We start from the raw sequence: 18997 nt of genomic DNA, 5'->3' as shown, positions 1-18997 counted from the left end.
TATAAAAGAAATATGCTTTTTGATCTATAACACCGGATATACACATACATACATATGTAATTTTCGTCCTAGTCAATAAGTAGGTTATTTTAAAAATGATTTTATTTATTGATTTGAGAGAGAGAGAGAGAGCGCGCCCACAAGCAGGATAGGGAAGGGTAGAGGGAGAAGGAGAAGCAGACTCCCCACTGAGAAGGGAGCCTGCTGTGGGGCTCGATCCCAGGACCTGGAGATCATGACCTAAGCTGAAGGCAGACACTTCACCAACTGAGCCCCCCAGCCACCCCTCTAATAACCAGATCTTAGAGTTTAGCTTCAGCCAGCATTGTAAGTCATGAGCAAGACCTAGAAAATGTGTATTATTTATATTTGCAGAGTTCCTAACAATTCTGATTAAAAATCCAGAAAGACTTCAATATTTAAAAGAAAAAAATCTATGATCAGAGGGTAGTCTCACAAAATAAGAGCTGCTATTTCCAGGACCTGCAGAAAGTTACAAGGGCTGTTTCCACTAACCTTTGAATTTGAGAGCTTGTGCTAGGTTCTGCACCTGCCTATCGCATGTCTGATAATAGAACAGATGGTTTTCAGCTTAGATGCTTTCCCACTTAGCAGATATTCCCCAGAAGACTTGAAATCTTGCACCACATGCCCAGGGAAGATGTTAGAGTTTACTTAATCACACTCATCATTTAATGTTCAAGCTTTTAAGAGTATGCATAAGAATGAGAGAACGCTATAGTATGGATAGAGAAAGGCTTAGAAATAATCCCACCGGAGATCGAGGTATAGTCTAGACATTGTTTTCCAAGTTATTTTTAGGAGGGGAATTCCAGGATATGAAACAGATAAAAGCAAAGCAGCCCAGTTAAAGGGAGGGCAAGGCTCAGAGCCCTGCCATTTCCACCTCCTGAGATACTTCCAAAGGGCTCCATTTAACACTATGTGAAAAATACCAATCTGCCTATTTTTGACACCTTCCCCCTACAGCACTTGGGATCTAAATGCCTTTCCCAAAAATAGATGCTGGCCATCTTAGTGTTCCCCAAGTTGTTGGTACTTAAGTGCCATTGATGGGGGTACTGTGAATACTTTAACTCCTAAGCCATTTAGGCATTTAGGCCTGATGGTAAATTCCACAAAGCAGTGGTTCCAAGTGGAACCACTTATGCAAGTGGAAAGAAAATAATTCTTAGGGGATGAAAGGATAGGAGATATCGCTGAAGACATTTGGTTGGAATATTATGTGACCTTGGGCTGTTACCCATTTTGAAACTCTACTTAAATGGCCACTCTATGGTTAGAAGGGTAAAGGGGTTGGAATCGTTTCTAACGGACCTGGTAAGCCTAAGATGATGGTGGTCATAATACTAATATTAAAAACAGTACAGGATCCCTAAATGTTGGCATATTGGACACGGAGCAAAGCACCTTCTTTGTATTACCCCATTTGGTCCTCAACAGTCTGATGAGATAGGTACCATTTTCATCCCTGCATCACAGATGAGGACACTGAGTCACATACTATTCAAGATCTCATGGTTAATCAGTAGCAGAGCTGAAATTTGAACTCATGCAGCCTGGCTTCAGAACCTGCTTATAATTTCAAAAGTTTATTTAGAAATCACACATAGGTAACTCTGAGGCTCTGTTGAATGCTTTATCCCTTGCTTCCCTAAGTCCCCCAACACATGCTAAGAATCCTCACTCCAGGGTTGTCTCCTCATGGGCTGGGCATTTATCCCATTGTCCTGCTGTAGCATTTTGGGAGATGAAGGTGGTGGGCAGGACAGGGGAGCCCATAATTCTGCTCTGTGCCTTAACATTCTTGAGTCTTGCTTTCTCTTCTCAAACATAAAATGCATTTTGAACCAGAATAGGCTAACTCAATTTAGTGTAACTTGAAAAGACATAATATTTATTTTGTAAAGTTTGTTAAAGTTTATTAGGCTGTGCCTGTAAAGTCATTAGCTGTATTATTACTGAAAGCTTTAAAATGAAACATTGTGGGGCTCCTGGGTGGCTCAGTTGGTTAATCATCTGCTTTTGGCTCAGGTCACGATCCCAGAGTCCTGAGATCGAGCCCCATGTCAGGCTTCCTGCTCAGTGGAGGGTCTGTTTCTCCCTCTCCCTTTGCTCCTCCCCTGCTCTCTCTCTTGCTCACTCTCTTTCAAATAAATAAATAAAATCCTTAAAAAAAATACAGGGGATCCCTGGGTGGCTCAGCGGTTGAGCATCTGCTTTCGGCCTAGGGTGTGATCCCGGAGTCCCAGGATCGAGTCCCACACTGGGCTTCCTGCATGGATCCTGCTTCTCCCTCTGCCTATGTCTCTGCCTCTCTCTTTCTGTGTCTCTCATGAGTAAATAAATAAAATCTTTTTTAAAAGTCCTTAAAAAATACAATAAAATAAAATTAGAACTTCATAGTGGGGGCTATAAAATGACCATCATATTTCCCCACACTTTCAAGATGGCTTTGAATTTAACTACGTCTATTATTGGTAAGACTATATACTATATACTGCATGCTTTAGTTCAGAAAATATAGTCACCAAACAATAAGGGTTCTTAGTGCTTTCCTTGGATGTTAAAATGATCTCCTTGCAGTATAAGAATTAACTTCTGGTGTAAACAGTAGCCACTGTGGAACTAATGTTGCCCGCGCTTATTATACCTTCTGCTGTAACTTCATTCCAATAGATAGATAAAAAGTGTTAATTTTTAATACATTCAAAATGCACAGGTGGTTTTAAAGGGAGGAAGTCTGATGAAGCAGGCTTGCTCCTTGAAGGACCAGGAGAGCTCATTCTTGGCACTGAGCCCTGTGGCCAGCCTAGGGGTATGTCACAGGTGATACCTTCATGTGTTTTGTCCAGGCAACACGTGGCAGCATTGACCTGTCCTTTGCAATGCCCCATGTCTGTTACATGTGTGTCAGCTCACACACTGATTCTTTTTTTAATTTAAAAATATTTTATTTATTTCTTTATTTGAAAGAGAGAGTGAGCGAGCAAGCACACACAGGGGGAGTGGCAGGTTCCCCATTGACCAGGGCTCTATCCCAGGACCCCAGGATCATGACCTAAGCCGAAGAAAGACACTTAACTGACGAAGCCACTCAGGTGCCCCCACACACTGATTCTTAACGATGAAACCATCTGGCTTTTCTCTCAGTGCTGTTTCTACCCCTTAGGGAGTGTCTGCCATCAGGTGCCTGAAGATGGGGGGTTTGTTGGTGGGTTCCGGAGCCGGATTGCTGATCTTCTGTAAAAGCCCCAGCTACAAACCTATCAAGTAAGTTCCAGACTCCACGGGGTTGGAATGGGGAAGGACCCACCAGAAGGAAGTCTGCTTAAAGCCAGTAACTACTTGGCAATAATTGCCAAAGTGATATTTGTTTTTTGTTTTGTTTTTTTTTTCATTTTTTTAAATTTATTTATGATAGTCACAGAGAGAGAGAGAGAGAGAGAGAGGGGCAGAGACACAGGCAGAGGGAGAAGCAGGCTCCATGCACCGGGAGCCCGATGTGGGATTCAATCCCGGGTCTCCAGGATCGCGCCCTGGGCCAAAGGCAGGCGCCAAACCGCTGCGCCACCCAGGGATCCCGCCAAAGTGATATTTGGTTAAAGAATTTAATCTTACTGTTAAAATGAGTGGTTGGAATCACAATAGATTATTTCTTTGCCAATGAAAAGACAATAGCTTATGTTGAATCAAACCGAAGTAGTCCACGACTACCCAAGGGGACATTGCCCTTCTAATAAGTACATTAATTATTATTTCATTTATAAATCTGAATCATAACAGAGGAAATAAGATGCTGTTATAAAGATATCCAGCAGGGGCGCCTGGGTGACTCGGTTGTTTGAGTGTCCAACTCTTGATTTCAGCTCAGGTCATGATCTCAAGGTGGTGAGATCGAGCCCCCCCCCATCTGACTTGGTGTTATACATGGACCCTGCTTAAGATCCTCTCTCTCTCTCCCCCTCCCATGTGCGTGCACTCTTTCTCAAAAAAGAAGAAAAAATCCAAGAAATAACCTCAAATCTCAAAACCTTCAAAATTTGTTTATTCAGTGAAATTTATTATGCAGTGGGTACCTCTTATGTGTCAGGCACTATTCTCATGGTTAATTCATTTGAACGCAAGTTTTTTTTTTTTTTTTTTAAGATTTTATTTATTGGGATCCCTGGGTGGCGCAGCAGTTTAGCGCCTGCCTTTGGCCCAGGGCGCGATCCTGGAGATCTGGGATCGAATCCCACGTCAGGCTCCCGGTGCATGGAGCCTGCTTCTCCCTCTGCCTGTGTCTCTGCCTCTCTCTCTCTCTCTGTGTGCCTATCATAAATAAATTAAAAAAAAATTTTAAAAAAAGATTTTATTTATTTATTCATGAGAGACATAGAGAAAGAGGCAGAGACACAGGCAGAGGGAGAAGCAGTTTCCCTCTGGGGAGCCTGATGCGGAACTTGATCCCGGGACCCTAGAATCAAGCCCTGAGCCAAAGGCAGATGCTCAACCACTGAGCCCCCCAGGTACCCCCAAGTTTGTAATTTTAAACTCAGTGCTCTGGATAGGTCTTCTTGGGAATGCATTTGGACGAGGTCTGTGTCTGGGTGAAGGGGAATAAGAGAAGGAGGCTACTAAAGAGCAGAGTTGATTAGACTCTGGATATGTGGAGTGAGTATAAAAAATTCACCCCCTAATTTTCAAATACCTTGTCCTGAATATACAAATGTTCCCACTGTCATAAGGATGATTAATTCAAGGAAGTTATTACAGGGTTTGTGCTGTATGCATCTCCAAACTAACCTAGTGTGATAGCATGTACTCCCATTGGATGCTGTGATTTCTGCCTCCTTGGTTTTTTGTGGATGGAGAAAGTTGCTCCCATGAGAAGTCAGGAAGTAGTTATGATGAAGCAGACTGCTGAAGCTCAGGGACCCTTGGCCTTGCCCCCAGAGCCCTGGGCTTCACTTTGTCTTCTAGAGAGCCCAGATGCCAATAGCCAGTATTTCTAATGGCTGCCCTCCATGGCCTCATGTACATTATCTCTAATCCTCACCACGACCCTACGAAGGAGAAATTATTCTGTGGTCAAGTGAAGCGAAGCTAGGAGATTTCTGACAATTTATCCAGGGTCAGAGAGCTCTATCTAGTTAGTGAAGGAGCCAGGATGTGACTTGGGGTCAGTCCTTTCTTCATTAACCATTCTGCATCCCACCAACAAAAGGATCTTTGTAAAGTATTACCCGTCCCACACTGATCCCTTGCACAAGAATCTCCACTGCATTCTTACTGTCAAAACTAAATTAGTTGCAGAGCAAGGTTGGGTTTTTAGGGACTTGTTCATGTATATGCTTTTTTTGTTTTTTGGTAAAGTTCACACTCCTGACACATTTGGGAAGCAGTAGGATTTGAAATGTGGATGAAGAGACAAGAGTCCCTGAAGTTGGGCGAAGACAGCCACTATTAATGTTTTGTTATTTATTCTTGTCTTGATTTCTTCGTATACATTTTAAAATCACTGTACTTCCCTGTGTACAAAATATATTCTGATTTATTTTTACTTAAGGCAAATGTCATAAACATTCTCAACATTAATATCTTTTAAAAAACTACTGTGGTAAATTACAAAAAAAAAAAAAACTGTGGTAAAACATACAGAATCTTTGAAACATGCTTTAATTGGCCAATATCTTAAGAAGTTGCCTGCTGTCCCATAGATGATTTCACCGTTGCATTGCAATTGGATATTTAGGTTGTTTCCAACTTTGTACTCTTTTCATTAGTTATAATAACCTCCTTTGACATAAAGGTTTTCCCTCCCAATTGTGGGATTATTTCTCAGAAATGGAATTAATGAAGTACTTAATTGCCACAATCGTTTGTGCCCATTGCCTTCCTGGAATGTTCCTTCTGTCCAGATCCTGCCTACGTTCCACAACCCATTTTAGACTCTCTCTCACCGAGGAAGCCCCCCAAACTACTGTAAACCCTGCTGGCCTTTCCCTCTGCTGACCATGGGCACCCACTATTGTGAGTCACTCCTGACTTTCCAATTGCGTCCCCTCCCTGAAGGCATGTCCTAGGTCATATGCCAGATTTGTATCCTCTGTAACAAGTACTCAACTGATGGAGTGAATCTACTTCACCTTTCTGCTTCTCCATAAAGGAAAGTCCAGTTACAAGGTGGCATCACTTCTATCACACTTCGAGGGGAAGGACACCAGTTTTTTGTAGGAACAGAAGAATCACATATTTATCGTATCAACTTCACGGATTTCAAAGAGACTCTCATTGCAACTTGTCACTTTGAAGCTGTTGAGGACATTATCTTTCCATTGTAAGTAGAAGAGCAAAGTATTTTGGCTCCCACACTCAGTGAAAACATGGAGGTCTGATGCAGTGTGCCAAGAAATTTGATTTTATCTCATTAATGCCTTTTCAACATGTACTAATATAATTATTATTTTTTGTCCTCAAATTTTTCAATGCTGGTCAGTTATTTTAATAACATTTATGATCTAATATTAATTATAATAATTGGAAATATAATACTGATGTTGATAATTATTTTTAACACTGGTTATACCTATTGCCTTCACCCAGCAGCTACATTAGTTTTCACAGTTCAAATTTGGGCTTCTTTAGAATGTTGGCTCTTCTAATAAACTTATCACGGAAACTTTTCTGTTTCCCCAGTACTGTCTGGAAAAAGCTTACTAATTCCCACTTGCCTGCCCTTCCTTCCTTCCTTCCTTCCTTCCTTCCTTCCTTCCTTCCTTCCTTCCTTCCTTCCTTCCTTCTTTCCTTCCTTCCTTCCTTCCTTTTTCTTTCTTTCTTTCTTTCTTTCTTTCTTTCTTTCTTTCTTTCTTTCTTTCTTTTTTTCTTTCTTTCTTTCTAGATTTTTATTTATTTATTTGACAACGAGAGAGAGAGAGAAATAGAGCACAAGCAGGGGGAGGAGTAGAGGGAAAGGGAGAAGCAGGCTCCCTGCTAAGCAGGAAGCCTGACATGGGACTCAATTCCAGGACCCCAGGATCATAACCTGGGCTGAAGGTAGACATTTAACCAACTGAGCCACCCAGGTGCCCCAGTAGTGCCTTTTTCCCAAACTTCTTTCAAGTCATTTGTTTATACCTCTTGGGTCTTCTAGACTTGGCACACTTAATGGTGGTGGACACAAGAGGTCTTCTGGACCACTCAGTAATCTTCTGGAATTCTTGGTAAATCCTACATGATACAAATGAAGCAAACAACCATCAGCAGTTTTGATATAAAAAAAAATAGTCAAGTCATGGTTTGCCATTATTTGCTTTTGAAACATATTTTATCTTCGGTGGCATTCACCCCACGAACTTGATGGGACAGTTTTTGCTCTGACCTTCCACAGTATGTGACTTGAATTTACAAAGCTCAGAATCGTTGTTTTATGGGTGGTGAGACTCCCTTTAGAAACTCAATCCTTAAGATCATGAAATGTATTTGGGTTCCCTGAGTCATCGCAATTACTTTTTTTTTTTTTTTAAAGATTTACTTATTTATTGTATTTATTTATTTATTTAATTTTTTTTACTTATTTATTTTAGAGAAAGAGAGCATGAGTGGGAGGGGCAGAGGGAGAGAGAGACAGAATCTCAAGCAGACTCCCCGCTGAGTGCAGAGCCCAACATGGGGCTCCATCTCACTACCCTGAGATCATGACCTGAGTCGAAACCAAGAAATGGATGTTTCACCAGCTGAGCTGCCCAAGTGCCCTTATATGTTTCTCATATTGAAAACAGCTGGTGCTTCCCACCAGGGTGATCTTTTTTGAGATTTGGTTGGTCATTTTCTTTTCATCTTACTTTTTTCCTCTTTTTCTTTTTTTTTTAATATTTTTTAAATTTAAATTCAATTTGCCAATATATAGTGTAATACCCAGTGCTCATCCCATCAAGTGTTTTCCTCTTTTCCTAAGGAGCTCAGTAGAATCAATCTGTAAAATTACTTGGCCCTGGGGGGCCTTCTCTAAGAGTCAATTTTTAACTATCTCTTCAAATACTTACTTAGTTACTGACCTACTCAGGGTTTGTACCTCTTCTCCCCCCAGCCCCCGCCCATCTCCTTTTTTCTTGTTTTTCTTTTTTGTGAAACAGCTTTATTAAAATATAATTTACATGCCATAAAGTTTACCCATTTAGAGTTCACAACTCAATGTGGGTTGTTCTTTTGTTTTGTATTTGCTTGTCTGTTTGTTCACATTTACAGAGTTGTGAGGCTATCATCATAATCTAATTCTGGAACATTCCATGATCCCAAAAAGAAATCTATCCAGGGTTACTACCCATTCCTGCTTTGCTCTCTCCTCCATCTCCCTGCTGAGCTACGGAGAAAACTGAACGAAGAGGAAGAACATGGGGTACACCAGCATCCCGCAAAGGACTGCATTTTTCCTTTCCTTGCGGATTCAGTTAATGTACATTTTTTTCAGCTACTAGTCCTTCATGTGCCAAGGCATTAATCTATTGGGAAAAAACCAAAACGACTTCTGCAACATTCTGCTATCACGTGCCTATTTGCCTATTGCATATGAGCTAATAATACATGTTAGAGACATGCACTGTAGCAAAAGAAACTATGTCTCTTTTTGTATTGTTTTAGGCCAGCCTTGGTCTTTTCATAGAATTTAATCCACTTGTGCTTATTTCTATCTAATGAGTTTATAGATATTTTCTATATAGTATGTTTCTTCTTTTTGTGTCTCCTTTTTTTTTTTAAGATTTTATGTATTTATTCATGAGAGGCACAGAGAGAGAGGCAGAGACACAAGCAGAGGGAGAAGCAGGCTCCCCTGCAGGAGCCCAATGCAGGACTCAATCCCAGGACCCCAGGATCATGACCTGAGCCCAAAGCAGACGTTCAACGATTGAGCCACCCTAGAGTCCCTGTGTCTCCTTTTCTTGTCTTGTGTTGTGTCGTGATCATGTTTTGTGGTTGTACCTTCCCCTCCCTGACTTCACATGACTTGGAAACTATTCATGGTATTGTTTGTTATTTATCAATCTTTAAGTCATAAGTATGTATATTTGATATAATAATTTATGATTATGATATTGTTTCTAGTTCTTTCTAGATATTGCCTGTCTGTTAATTCATTGGTATCATAGTTTCCTTTACATTTTTAAATATTTTATTTGTTTATTTGAGAGAGAGTGAGAGACAGAGATAGTGAGAGCATGAACAAGGAGGAAAGGGAAAAGCAAGCTTCCCACTGAGCAGGGAGCCTGACACTGTGCTCAATCCCAGGACCCTGGGATCCTGACTTGAGCTGAAGACAGACACTTAACCAACTGAGCCACCTGGGTGCCCCTAAATTTTTTATTTTTTTATTTTTTATATTTTTAAAGATTTTATTTATTCATGAGAGAGAGAGAGAGAGAGAGGCAGAGACACAGGCAGAGGGAGAAGCAGGCTCCATGCAGGGAGCCTGACGTGGGACTCGATCCCGGGTCCCCAGGATCACGCCCTGGACTGAAGGCAGGCACTAAACCGCAGAGCCACCAAGGGATCCCCCCCCCTAATTTTTTTAAATTAAGATTTTATTTATTTATTTAAGAGAGAGAGCACAAGAAACCGCAAGCCGGGTAAGGAGCAGAGAGAGAAGCAGACTCCTTGCTAAGCAGGGAGCCTGATACTGGGCTTGATCCCAGGCCCCTGAGATCATGACCTGAGCTGGAGGCAAGTGCCTAACCTGCTGAGCCACCCAGGCGCCCTAATATTATAGTTTCCTTTAATACTTTGAATATATTTTAAATTAGTTGCTTTGAAGTCTTTCCAACACCTTGATCTTTTGATTGTCTGTTCCCCAAATAATATTTTCCTATTTCTTTGCATATCTGCTTACTTTTCATTGAAAACTCAGCATGATAGATAATACATTGTACTAACTCTGAATTCCCTGGTGTTCTCTGAGGATTATTGGCCTGGACTCAACCTGCAAATTTTGTCCTTCTCACAGAATGCAGCAGCTGACAGTCTTATGGCTTCCCACTGTAGCTTTCATATACAGGTTCTGGGTACTCCTGCATGCTTGCAGAACTTAGCATTCACCCAAGGATTTGTGCAGAGATGAAGCTCATCCTCCCCATGGTTTCCTTGCTTCTAGAGATTTCCTCTTAATTCTCAGCTGTTCTTAGGACCTCAGGTCCTGGCTTCTGATATTTTTAGCCTGTAAGGTCCAGCTTTCTGCCTTGCAAGCTGAACCCAGTTGATGAATGTATTCAGTTAAAAAGTCCAAAAAAAAAAAAAAAAAAACAACCAAACAAACAAACAAAAAAAAAAACAAAATACCACCCGCTCAGATTGATCCCATGTAGCTCTGTCTTCAAAAATAGGATCCTAAAAAAATAAAAAAAAAAAGATCAATAGAATTTTTTTAAAAAGAAGAGTCCTCTCTGGTCTGTGTCTGCTTTTTCCTCCTCTTGGATTTTCTCCCATGCACATAGACTTTAGCTGTCAGATGGGAATTTAGGCAATGTTTATAATTTGAATTTAGGTAGATCTCTTGCTGCCAGGATTTCCCTCTTTAAATTTTCCAGCCCTTGGGGTGCCTGGGTGGCTCAGTAGGTTAAGCATCTGCCTTTGGCTCAGGTCATGATCCCGGGGTCCTGAGATCGAGTCCCTGCATCAGGCTCCCTGCTCAGTGGGGCGTCTGCTTCTCCGTCTCCCTCTGCCCCTCCCTCCCTGCTCATGCTCTCTCTCTCTCTGTCATATAAATAAGTAAAATCTTTTTTTAAATAAATACATTTTTCAGCCCTCGACTCTGTTAACACGTCTTTAAACAGTTTACCTGGCACTGCTTTTCCGTGGCCCCCGCAGCTGTGGGAGTCAGGGGCATCCTTGGATTAGCCAGCAACACGGTCATGATTCTTAACCCTTCCCACTTGCACTTTTACAAGAACAACTGCTCCCAGGTTTCTGCTTACTTTTAAACGCTTTCAGCATCTTTAGGATTTTAGGTTCTCGTTGTTGACCCTGTTTAGTGCTTCTGCTTGCCATCTGCAGGAAGGTTTGTGTGACCACTTGGTGCCTACAACATCACAAGAGCTACCCCCTCCTCCTGATTTTGATACTTTGTGTTTCCCTCTGGTTCTGTCTGTCCGCAGGTTTTATCTGGCTGGTTTCTCTTGGTCCTCAATGTTTCTGGTCAATTTGATGGTAATCTGTTCCTGCTTCCCTGTATCTACCTCTACCTCTACCCCTGTCTCTGGCATCTGCATCCGTCTCTTCATTTCACAGGATTTTAGGTGGGAGATATGTGGGCCCAGGGAGCCATCTTGATCTGATCAGTTTGGTTTTTTTTTTTCCTGGAATTTATCCTTTCAGATCCTAAACTAGGGACAGTCTACTACTGGAAAAGTTCATGTCTGAACTAGATTCCTGAAGAAGTAGACCATCCGTCAAGGGTAGGGAGAGTTTGGAAAGTTCTCTAGGTGTGCTCAAATCCATGATATTTGACTTTCATGAGGAGTCCACATGCCTCTTTAAAAGCTCACTTTCCTGGGAGACCTGGGGGTTCTCAGGGGTCGAGCGTCTGCCTTCAGCTCAAGGTGTGATCCCGGGGTCCTGGGATCGAGTTACGCATCAGGCTCCCTGCAGGGAGCCTGCTTCTCCATCTGCCTGTGTCTCTGCCTCTCTCCGTGTCTCCCATGAATAAATAAAGTCTTTTAAAAAATAAAAATAAATAAAAGCTCACTTTCCCCACAGGAGGGGGTCCTTCACTGAAGGCAGTGTCTTATATAAAGCCTCTCTTATTTTAAATAAATATTATCCTCTAAAGTTGGCTTGATTTGATCTGTGTTACTCAGGACTGTCTGGCAAGCAGCTGCATCTCCTCATCCCATTCCAGCCCACATTTTTTCTAGGTAACTAGTCCAGCATTATAATTATTTCTCTTTGAGCCCCAAAGCTAAATCTATGGAAAAAGATCCATTTATTTTTCTATTAATTCCAAAGAGAGATGGTCTTAAAATATGAGCTCTTGTCCTGAATGTGCCTTTGATGAAATGTAGACATTTCTTGAGAAGCATTTACATCTAAAAGTTAGTTCAACCTCCACAGAGACTGTAGCTATAAATTCATATTTATTAAGCAGCTGGGCTTTATTATACTCGAGTATTACTCCTTTTTCTTATCCAAATTGAAATAGCCTGTAGTTTTTGATGTAATAGTATTTTTCACTTTATTTACAAGTTGTCTTTTAAAAAAGCAGGGGGTACCCGGGTGGCTCAGTCAGTGAAGTGTCCTACTTCAGCTCAGGTCATGATCTTGGGGTCCTGGGATTGAGCCCTGCATTAGGCTCCCTGCTCAGTGAAGAATCTGCTTCTCCCTCTCCCTCTGCTCCTCCCCCTGCTAGTGCTCTTTCTTTCTCTCTCTCTCTCTTAAATAAATAAATAAAATCGGGGATCCCTGGGTGGTGCAGCGGTTTGACGCCTGCCTTTGGCCCAGGGCGCGATCCTGGAGACCCGGGATCGAATCCCACGTCGGGCTCCCGGTGCATGGAGCCTGCTTCTCCCTCTGCCTGTGTCTCTGCCTCTCTGTGTGTGTGTGTGTGTGTGTGACTATCATAAATAAATTTTAAAAAAAATTAAAAAAATAAATAAAATCGTTTAAAAAAAAATAGACCGACTACTCTGGGCTTCGCTTCCTTGTCCAGAAGCTCATATTTTCTCACAATCAAGCAAAGTACTGCTCCAGGTTATCTGCAAACATAAACTCTAGCACCTGTGTCTTTTTTCTCTTTGAAATTATGATGACTATTGTCAGGAAGAGTTTGTTTAGTGTCTCTTAATATCAACATCTCACAGACCTATTTGATCTCCAGTCAACCAGGACACTTAAAGACTTTGAAATTGGCATTTCCCTCCCGAGCACCTTTGTCTCAACCTGTCTCCTCCGGGCAAAGGGCTGCAAGAGATGATCCACAGATGACTTCTGGGCGTTGAATGCCATCTTACACAAGGTTTCTGTAAGGCCATCAGGCTTTGAGATACTTGATGTTCCCGATCCCGGCGCGGTAACATCTGAGAGTCAAGTGTGCACCTAAGAATCAGTGTGTGTCTTGTGTGGCTGCACCTCTTTATTCTCACGGTGGCTCCTTTGCAGTGGCACCGCCGAGCTGTTTGCCACCTGTGCCAAGAAAGACATCCGAGTGTGGCACACGCTGTCCAACAGGGAGCTGCTGCGGATCACTGTGCCCAACATGACCTGCCACGGCATCGATTTCATGAAAGATGGCAAGAGCATCATCTCGGGTAATGTTGACATCCTTGGGCTTTGCCGTGGGCTTGGGTGGTGGCTTTGGACCTTTGTTCTTTCTACTGGCCTCTCCATATGGACAACCTGGAGTGGCCTCCCATTGCTTCCAGTCCAGCCTCTCTGTGGAGTTCCCTTCCAGCTAGGAGACTTTCTGAGCTCAGAAGGACCAGAAAGCAATTTCCCTGCCCCCGACATTGCTGCGTATAGTGTGTGGCTTTCCCTTTCATAAGAGAATTTAGTCATTCTATTACCAGATGGATTTTGAAGCCTTGGTGAGTGCAGGGCACCTATGTGTTAGAACCCTTTCGGTTGTTTGAGAGATAAAAGCCCGACTTAAACTATATTATGCCTCAAAGAGAATTCACTTTTAACTCAATTGATCCTCTCACAGCAAAGTATTTTAACGTAAATCATAGACACCATCATATTCCACTTCCAAATACTTTAGTTTGCATTGCTAAAAGTAATATTTTCCTACAAAATAATAATTTCTTTTTAAAATTTATTTTATTATTTTTAGTTTATTTTTTAAAAGATTTTATTTATTTATTCATGAGAGACACGCACACACACACACACACACACACACAGAGGCAGAGACACAGGCAGAGGGAGGAGCAGGCCCCATGCAGGGAGCCCGATACGGAATCGATTCCAGGACTCCAGGATCACACCCTGGACCAAAGGCAGGCACTAAACCACTGAGCCACCCAGGGATCCCCAAAATAATAATTTCTTAATATCATCTTATGTTTGGGGCACCTGGCGAGCATCTGCCTTCAGCTCAGGGCATGATCCTGGGGTCCTGGGATTTATATATAAATATATATCATCTTATGTTCAACTCATATGCAAATTTCCCCAGTGGTCAAAAAGTGAATTCACTTGTTCACATAAGGGAAAAGTCAAGTGGATCTCTCTTTTTTTAAAAAAACTTTATTTATTTGAGAGAGAGAGTGTGCACGCAAGCACGAGCAAGGGGAGGGGCAGAGGGAGAAGCAGATTCTGTGTTGAGCAGGGAGCCTGACGCAGGGCTTGATCCCAGGACCCCAAGATCATGACCTGAGCCGAAGTCAAGACGCTTGACCTACTGAACCACCGAGGCACCCGTCAAGTGGATCTTAGGTGCAGCTGTTGAAATGGTGATATCAGTAGCTCATCTCACCTCCTCTTTCCCTGGCTCTGTCTCCTCCCCATTGGCTTCTCCTTTGGTCATGTCTTCACACACAGTGGCCACCAGAAGCTCTTGGCTTCCGGCATTTGCCTCACCACAGATGGCGCTCACCACAGCGCACTTCTCATCATCTCCACCCTTGTCCCAGCCATCACCATCCCTTAGATTTCTTCTAGTGGCTTCCTACCAGGTCTCCCTGCCTCTATTCATGCCACTTCTAGGTTCACTGCTAGGTCCCCGAAGGGGTGTACCCAGACCCTGCATAGATAATTGATTGAAGGGAGCAAGAGTCTGAGGCCAGGGAGGAAGCTGTTACAATCCTCCAGGAGAGAGATGCTGGTGGCTTGGTTGAGGGTAGGCCCAGTGGAGGGAGGGATTGGGAAGTGGGCAAATTCGGGATGTTTTTTAACTGTAGAACTTATAGGGCTTGTTTATTGATTGGAAGTTGGGTTGGGCTGGGTGGAGTTGGGTGGTTGGAATAGAGAAGAATCAAGGATGACTCTGAAGTTCTTGGCTTAGACAACTGGATGGATGATGGCAACTTTTATTGAGATGGGGAAGATGGCAGGAGTCAGGGAAGGAGCATCAGGTTTAAAATAGAGGGAGGGGTAAAAAACCAACATGTGTTTAGAGATGTTAAATTCTCTACCCAGATGCAACCAATATCAGCTAGCACAAGTTTTGCAACCCACAGGATCAGTGGGAGCTGGCCTCCTTCCTTCCTCCCCACCCCAAACGTTTTCTCCTGGGGTTGGGTGCACCTACAGGCAGGTGTGGCCAATTTGGGGAGTCAGGAGCAAGAGGGATATGATTCCTGGCATTTGGGGGGGACTGGCCACCTTCCCCCATCACCACCACTGCTCCCCAGTCCCGACTCCTTTATGATTGAGGAGAGCCAGAGTCGGCACCAAGACTAGGGGCCTACTGATCCTGCCTCTTTCTTGTCTCCCTTCCATGCCAGCATGGGACGATGGTAGGATCCGGGCCTTCGCCCCAGAGACGGGCCGGCTGATGTATGTCATCAACAATGCCCACAGGATCGGAGTGACAGCTATCGCTACCACCAGTGACTGTAAACGGGTCATCAGCGGCGGTGGGGAAGGGGAGGTATTGTTCTTGAAGGCAGAATCTTTTTTTTTTTTTTTTTTTTGGCAATAGCCCCTAGTTTAGAGCAACCGCCTTATAGGAAGCTACTTACTTGCGTGTGTGTGTGTGTGTGTGTGTGTGTGTGTGTGTTTAACCTATATTAGGAGTCAGGCAGAACCAAAGTAGGATTTTGAAGAAACCCTAAAATACATTGTAAATTAAAACTCTAATAACACAAACACACAGATAAATATACCTGTTCATGAAAGAACATTCAAGATACAGACATGAAAGCATTCTATACAGAATCGGGCTATGAATCAGGTGAGCGTTTTGCCAGAGTTTTGGATTTGTTTGTTCTTCTCCTTCAAAGACTATAGTTACATAAATTGTCTCCATCATATCTTTTAAAGGCAATGCTATTTTTAGACTCAATTCTTTCATCTACCCAGATGTGTGACCATTATTTCAGAATCGTCACACTTGACCTTCGCTCCCATCATTGGCAGGAGCCTGAAACATCTTCCATTCACACATTCTTCTCACTGCCTCCCCAGCCACCCCCACCCCCCACCTCGGCTTTCTCTGCATCCCCCACCCAAAGCCTGCCTTTCTCAAGAGAGAACATCTTCTTTTCCTTTCTTATCTTCATGCAATTATAGGAATAACTTATCAGAGTGGAGAAGGATCTAGCATCTTCATGAGGCCTTTAGCAGAGTTGAGGGCCAAGCAGGTTCCAGGCTGAGTGTTTGGGCTCCAGGAGTCAGACTGTCTGGCTACAAATTTTGCTTCCACCACTTTCCAGCTGTGTGACCTGGGGCAAGCTCTTCAACCTCTCTGCACTTCCATTTCTTCTATATAAATGGAAAATAAACAATCAAGACTCTGATTAGTAAGATGTCTTGCGATGGTTTGTACCAAGTCTTCAAAATCTGATGTGCATTTTGCATTCAGAGCACATCTCCACGTGGACTAGCCACGTGGCAGGTGCTCCATAGACCCTTCTAGCCTTGGACCCTCCCCTGCTCTCTGCCTACCACCCCCTCGAGGGCTTTGATCCCTTCCCTTAGCTCTTCAGTCATGCTGTTGTCAACACCCTCAGCATCCTTGCTAGCTCCCTCAGCCTTTTGGGGCATCTGCCCTGCCCCTGCCCAAACTTGGCTTGGACCAGATCATCTGCTTCTAGGGGACTGAGCCCCAGCTGATGAGAGCTGCTGGAAGAAATCAGACATTACAAATTCATTGCCCTTGGCAGTCTTTTCAGAACACCACATCAGCTCTTCTTCCCATTCCTCACTCAGCTATTATGGACCTTCCTTCCAAAAGACATTCATTGTTAAGTGCTGGAGACCAGGGCTGCTGTCAGCATGTGTGCACGGGTATGAATTCAGCAGTTCCTGAAGTACTCAAGTATTTCCATTTTCATTGGTAAATGACCTTGCCTGAGTTGCAAAGACCCCAGTCCCACCACTTTACCCCCTCTCCCTTTACCCCCGCAAACATAACCTAAACCCCCTGCAGTCCCACAGCTTAAAGGCTAACGCCCAGAACATCCAAAGCTCCAGGCCTGGGTGCTGTTTGGCTGCTGCCCATATCGTATGAGTTAGAAAATTTGAGTATTACTCTTGCTAAAGACTGAATGTATGCCTCCACACATAGTGGCTTACAAGATTAGAGAATTATTCAGACACAGCTCATTTGGGAGAACTTCATGCTTCCCCATCTTCCTTACTAAGGAAACGTCTTAGGATGTTTTTCTTACTTTGCTTATGGCTACTTTCCCCTTTCAGGTACAAATAAGTTAGCCCATTATCACTTATCCTAACCCTAGTTTCTAGGGTGTTGATACTATTCTTGTATTCTTGTATTGTCTTATGTTACTGAAGCAAGATAATCTCTGCTCTTCATACCTTCCACAAGTCCAACATGCTCGATATGAGAAAGTGTAAGCATCTGACTACATTATTATGCTTTCTGGTATGGTTGTGACAGAATGTTTATTTATTACAGGACCATACAATGACTTCCCTTTTACGTACCCCTTTTATTACAGTTAGGGCATCATATTGACCATTTTTGAAATTTTGTGGGTAGAACCAATGACCTATGAATTTCACTTCATGATAGCAGGGGGTTGGCAGTCAGAATATATTTGTTGTAGAAAGCGGGTACTGGCTTTGATAAGGTTGGGAACCATCGATTGAAAACCATTAAGCCTGAGCAGCTGATGTGAAGTTTAAATATGGCTCTGGGCACCCAAGAGCTTTCCTGATGGCACCAGAAGTCTGAGAGTGATGCTCAGCAAAACTGAGCAGATATGCTATTTCGCTTGCTTTAGCTAGCAGCAGGTGTCTGATAAATTTCTCAGCCTTAAAAGTAGATGTAGGTTTAGGATTATTGGTAGCATTTTCCTGGCTCCATGGAAGGATATTCCTGCTCTGCAGCTTTGCATTCCCGCCCCACTCAATGGAGACGAGAACAGCAAATTTAAAATAAGTCGAGTACAGTAGAGCTGAAAAAGCATATAAATATGGGGGGAAAAAGTATATATTTTAACCCCTTCAAGTCCCAAGTTTGTGTTGAAAGCCTATGCTTTGTGGCTTCCAGGTGAGGGTGTGGCAGATAGGCTGCCAGACCCAGAAGCTGGAAGAGGCCCTGAAAGAGCACAAATCCTCCGTGTCTTGCATTAGGGTGAAGAAGAACAATGAGGAATGTGTCACTGCCAGCACGGATGGCACTTGCATCATTTGGGACCTGGTGTAGGTACCCGTGGTGGGGAGGACAACATGATACACACCCAGGAATCCCAGCATTTTTATGGAACTTGAGAGAAGATTCAAACAAAGACTAGAAATCTTTAAGGCAACGGTCAGGGGATGTCCATCTGAAGCCACTCCTCTGATGTTTACGGGTTTGTTCAGGGTTTACGGGTGCTGGTAGAAGGGATACAGTTTCCCGGAAGGGCTGGATTTTAGAAGATTCTGGACGCACGGGCAAATAGCTTTCCGGTCACACACCGCGAAGCATGATTGAACTTACATGAATGCAATCCTAAGAATTCCCCCCCACCCCGCAAAAAGGGAGAGGGAAGTAATGTCATAGGCAGTTCCTATTGTTGTGCCACGCAGTGTGACCAAGCCCAGAGTGAGCTCTGCAGAGTGAGCCATGCGGGGTGGAAGTGGGGGACTGGTGTGACTTTATTGTTGGGAGTCCACAAAAGGTTTTCAGGGGTGATTTTTTTTTTTTTACTATAAGCATTTTAGCTTTGTGTATTTATTTATTTTAAAAATATTCATTTTTTTTACCATAAGCATTTTAGCTGTGTTTATTGATTTATTTTTTAAGATTTTATTTATTTATTCATGAGAGACACAGAGAGAGGCAGAGACTCAGGCAGAGGGAGAAGTAGGCTCCATGCAGGGAGCCCGATGTGGGACT

The 18997-nt window shown here is 43.1% G+C and overlaps 1 protein-coding gene across 4 annotated transcripts in view; it reads left to right on the top strand.

Moving 5' to 3' along the window:
- CFAP52 (cilia and flagella associated protein 52) overlaps positions 1–18997 on the top strand; it is a 41688-nt gene that overhangs the window by 16460 nt on the left and 6231 nt on the right. For 3 of the 4 annotated variants that reach the window (XM_072821145.1, XM_072821142.1, XM_072821144.1), the window contains exons 7-11: positions 3194–3294; positions 6173–6343; positions 13147–13295; positions 15435–15580; positions 18167–18318. In XM_072821145.1, the coding sequence (XP_072677246.1) occupies positions 3194–3294; positions 6173–6343; positions 13147–13295; positions 15435–15580; positions 18167–18318 (719 nt within the window). The remainder of the gene's footprint in view (positions 1–3193; positions 3295–6172; positions 6344–13146; positions 13296–15434; positions 15581–18166; positions 18319–18997) is intronic. The other variant, XM_072821143.1, reaches the window with a different exon arrangement.

The sequence above is a fragment of the Canis lupus genome, chromosome 3 (genome assembly GCF_048164855.1).
Source record: "Canis lupus baileyi chromosome 3, mCanLup2.hap1, whole genome shotgun sequence".
In the NCBI taxonomy this organism is placed as follows: Eukaryota; Metazoa; Chordata; class Mammalia; order Carnivora; family Canidae; genus Canis; species Canis lupus.
The sequence above is the reverse complement of the archived record's forward strand: the minus strand, read 5'-3'. Positions and strand labels throughout refer to the sequence as shown.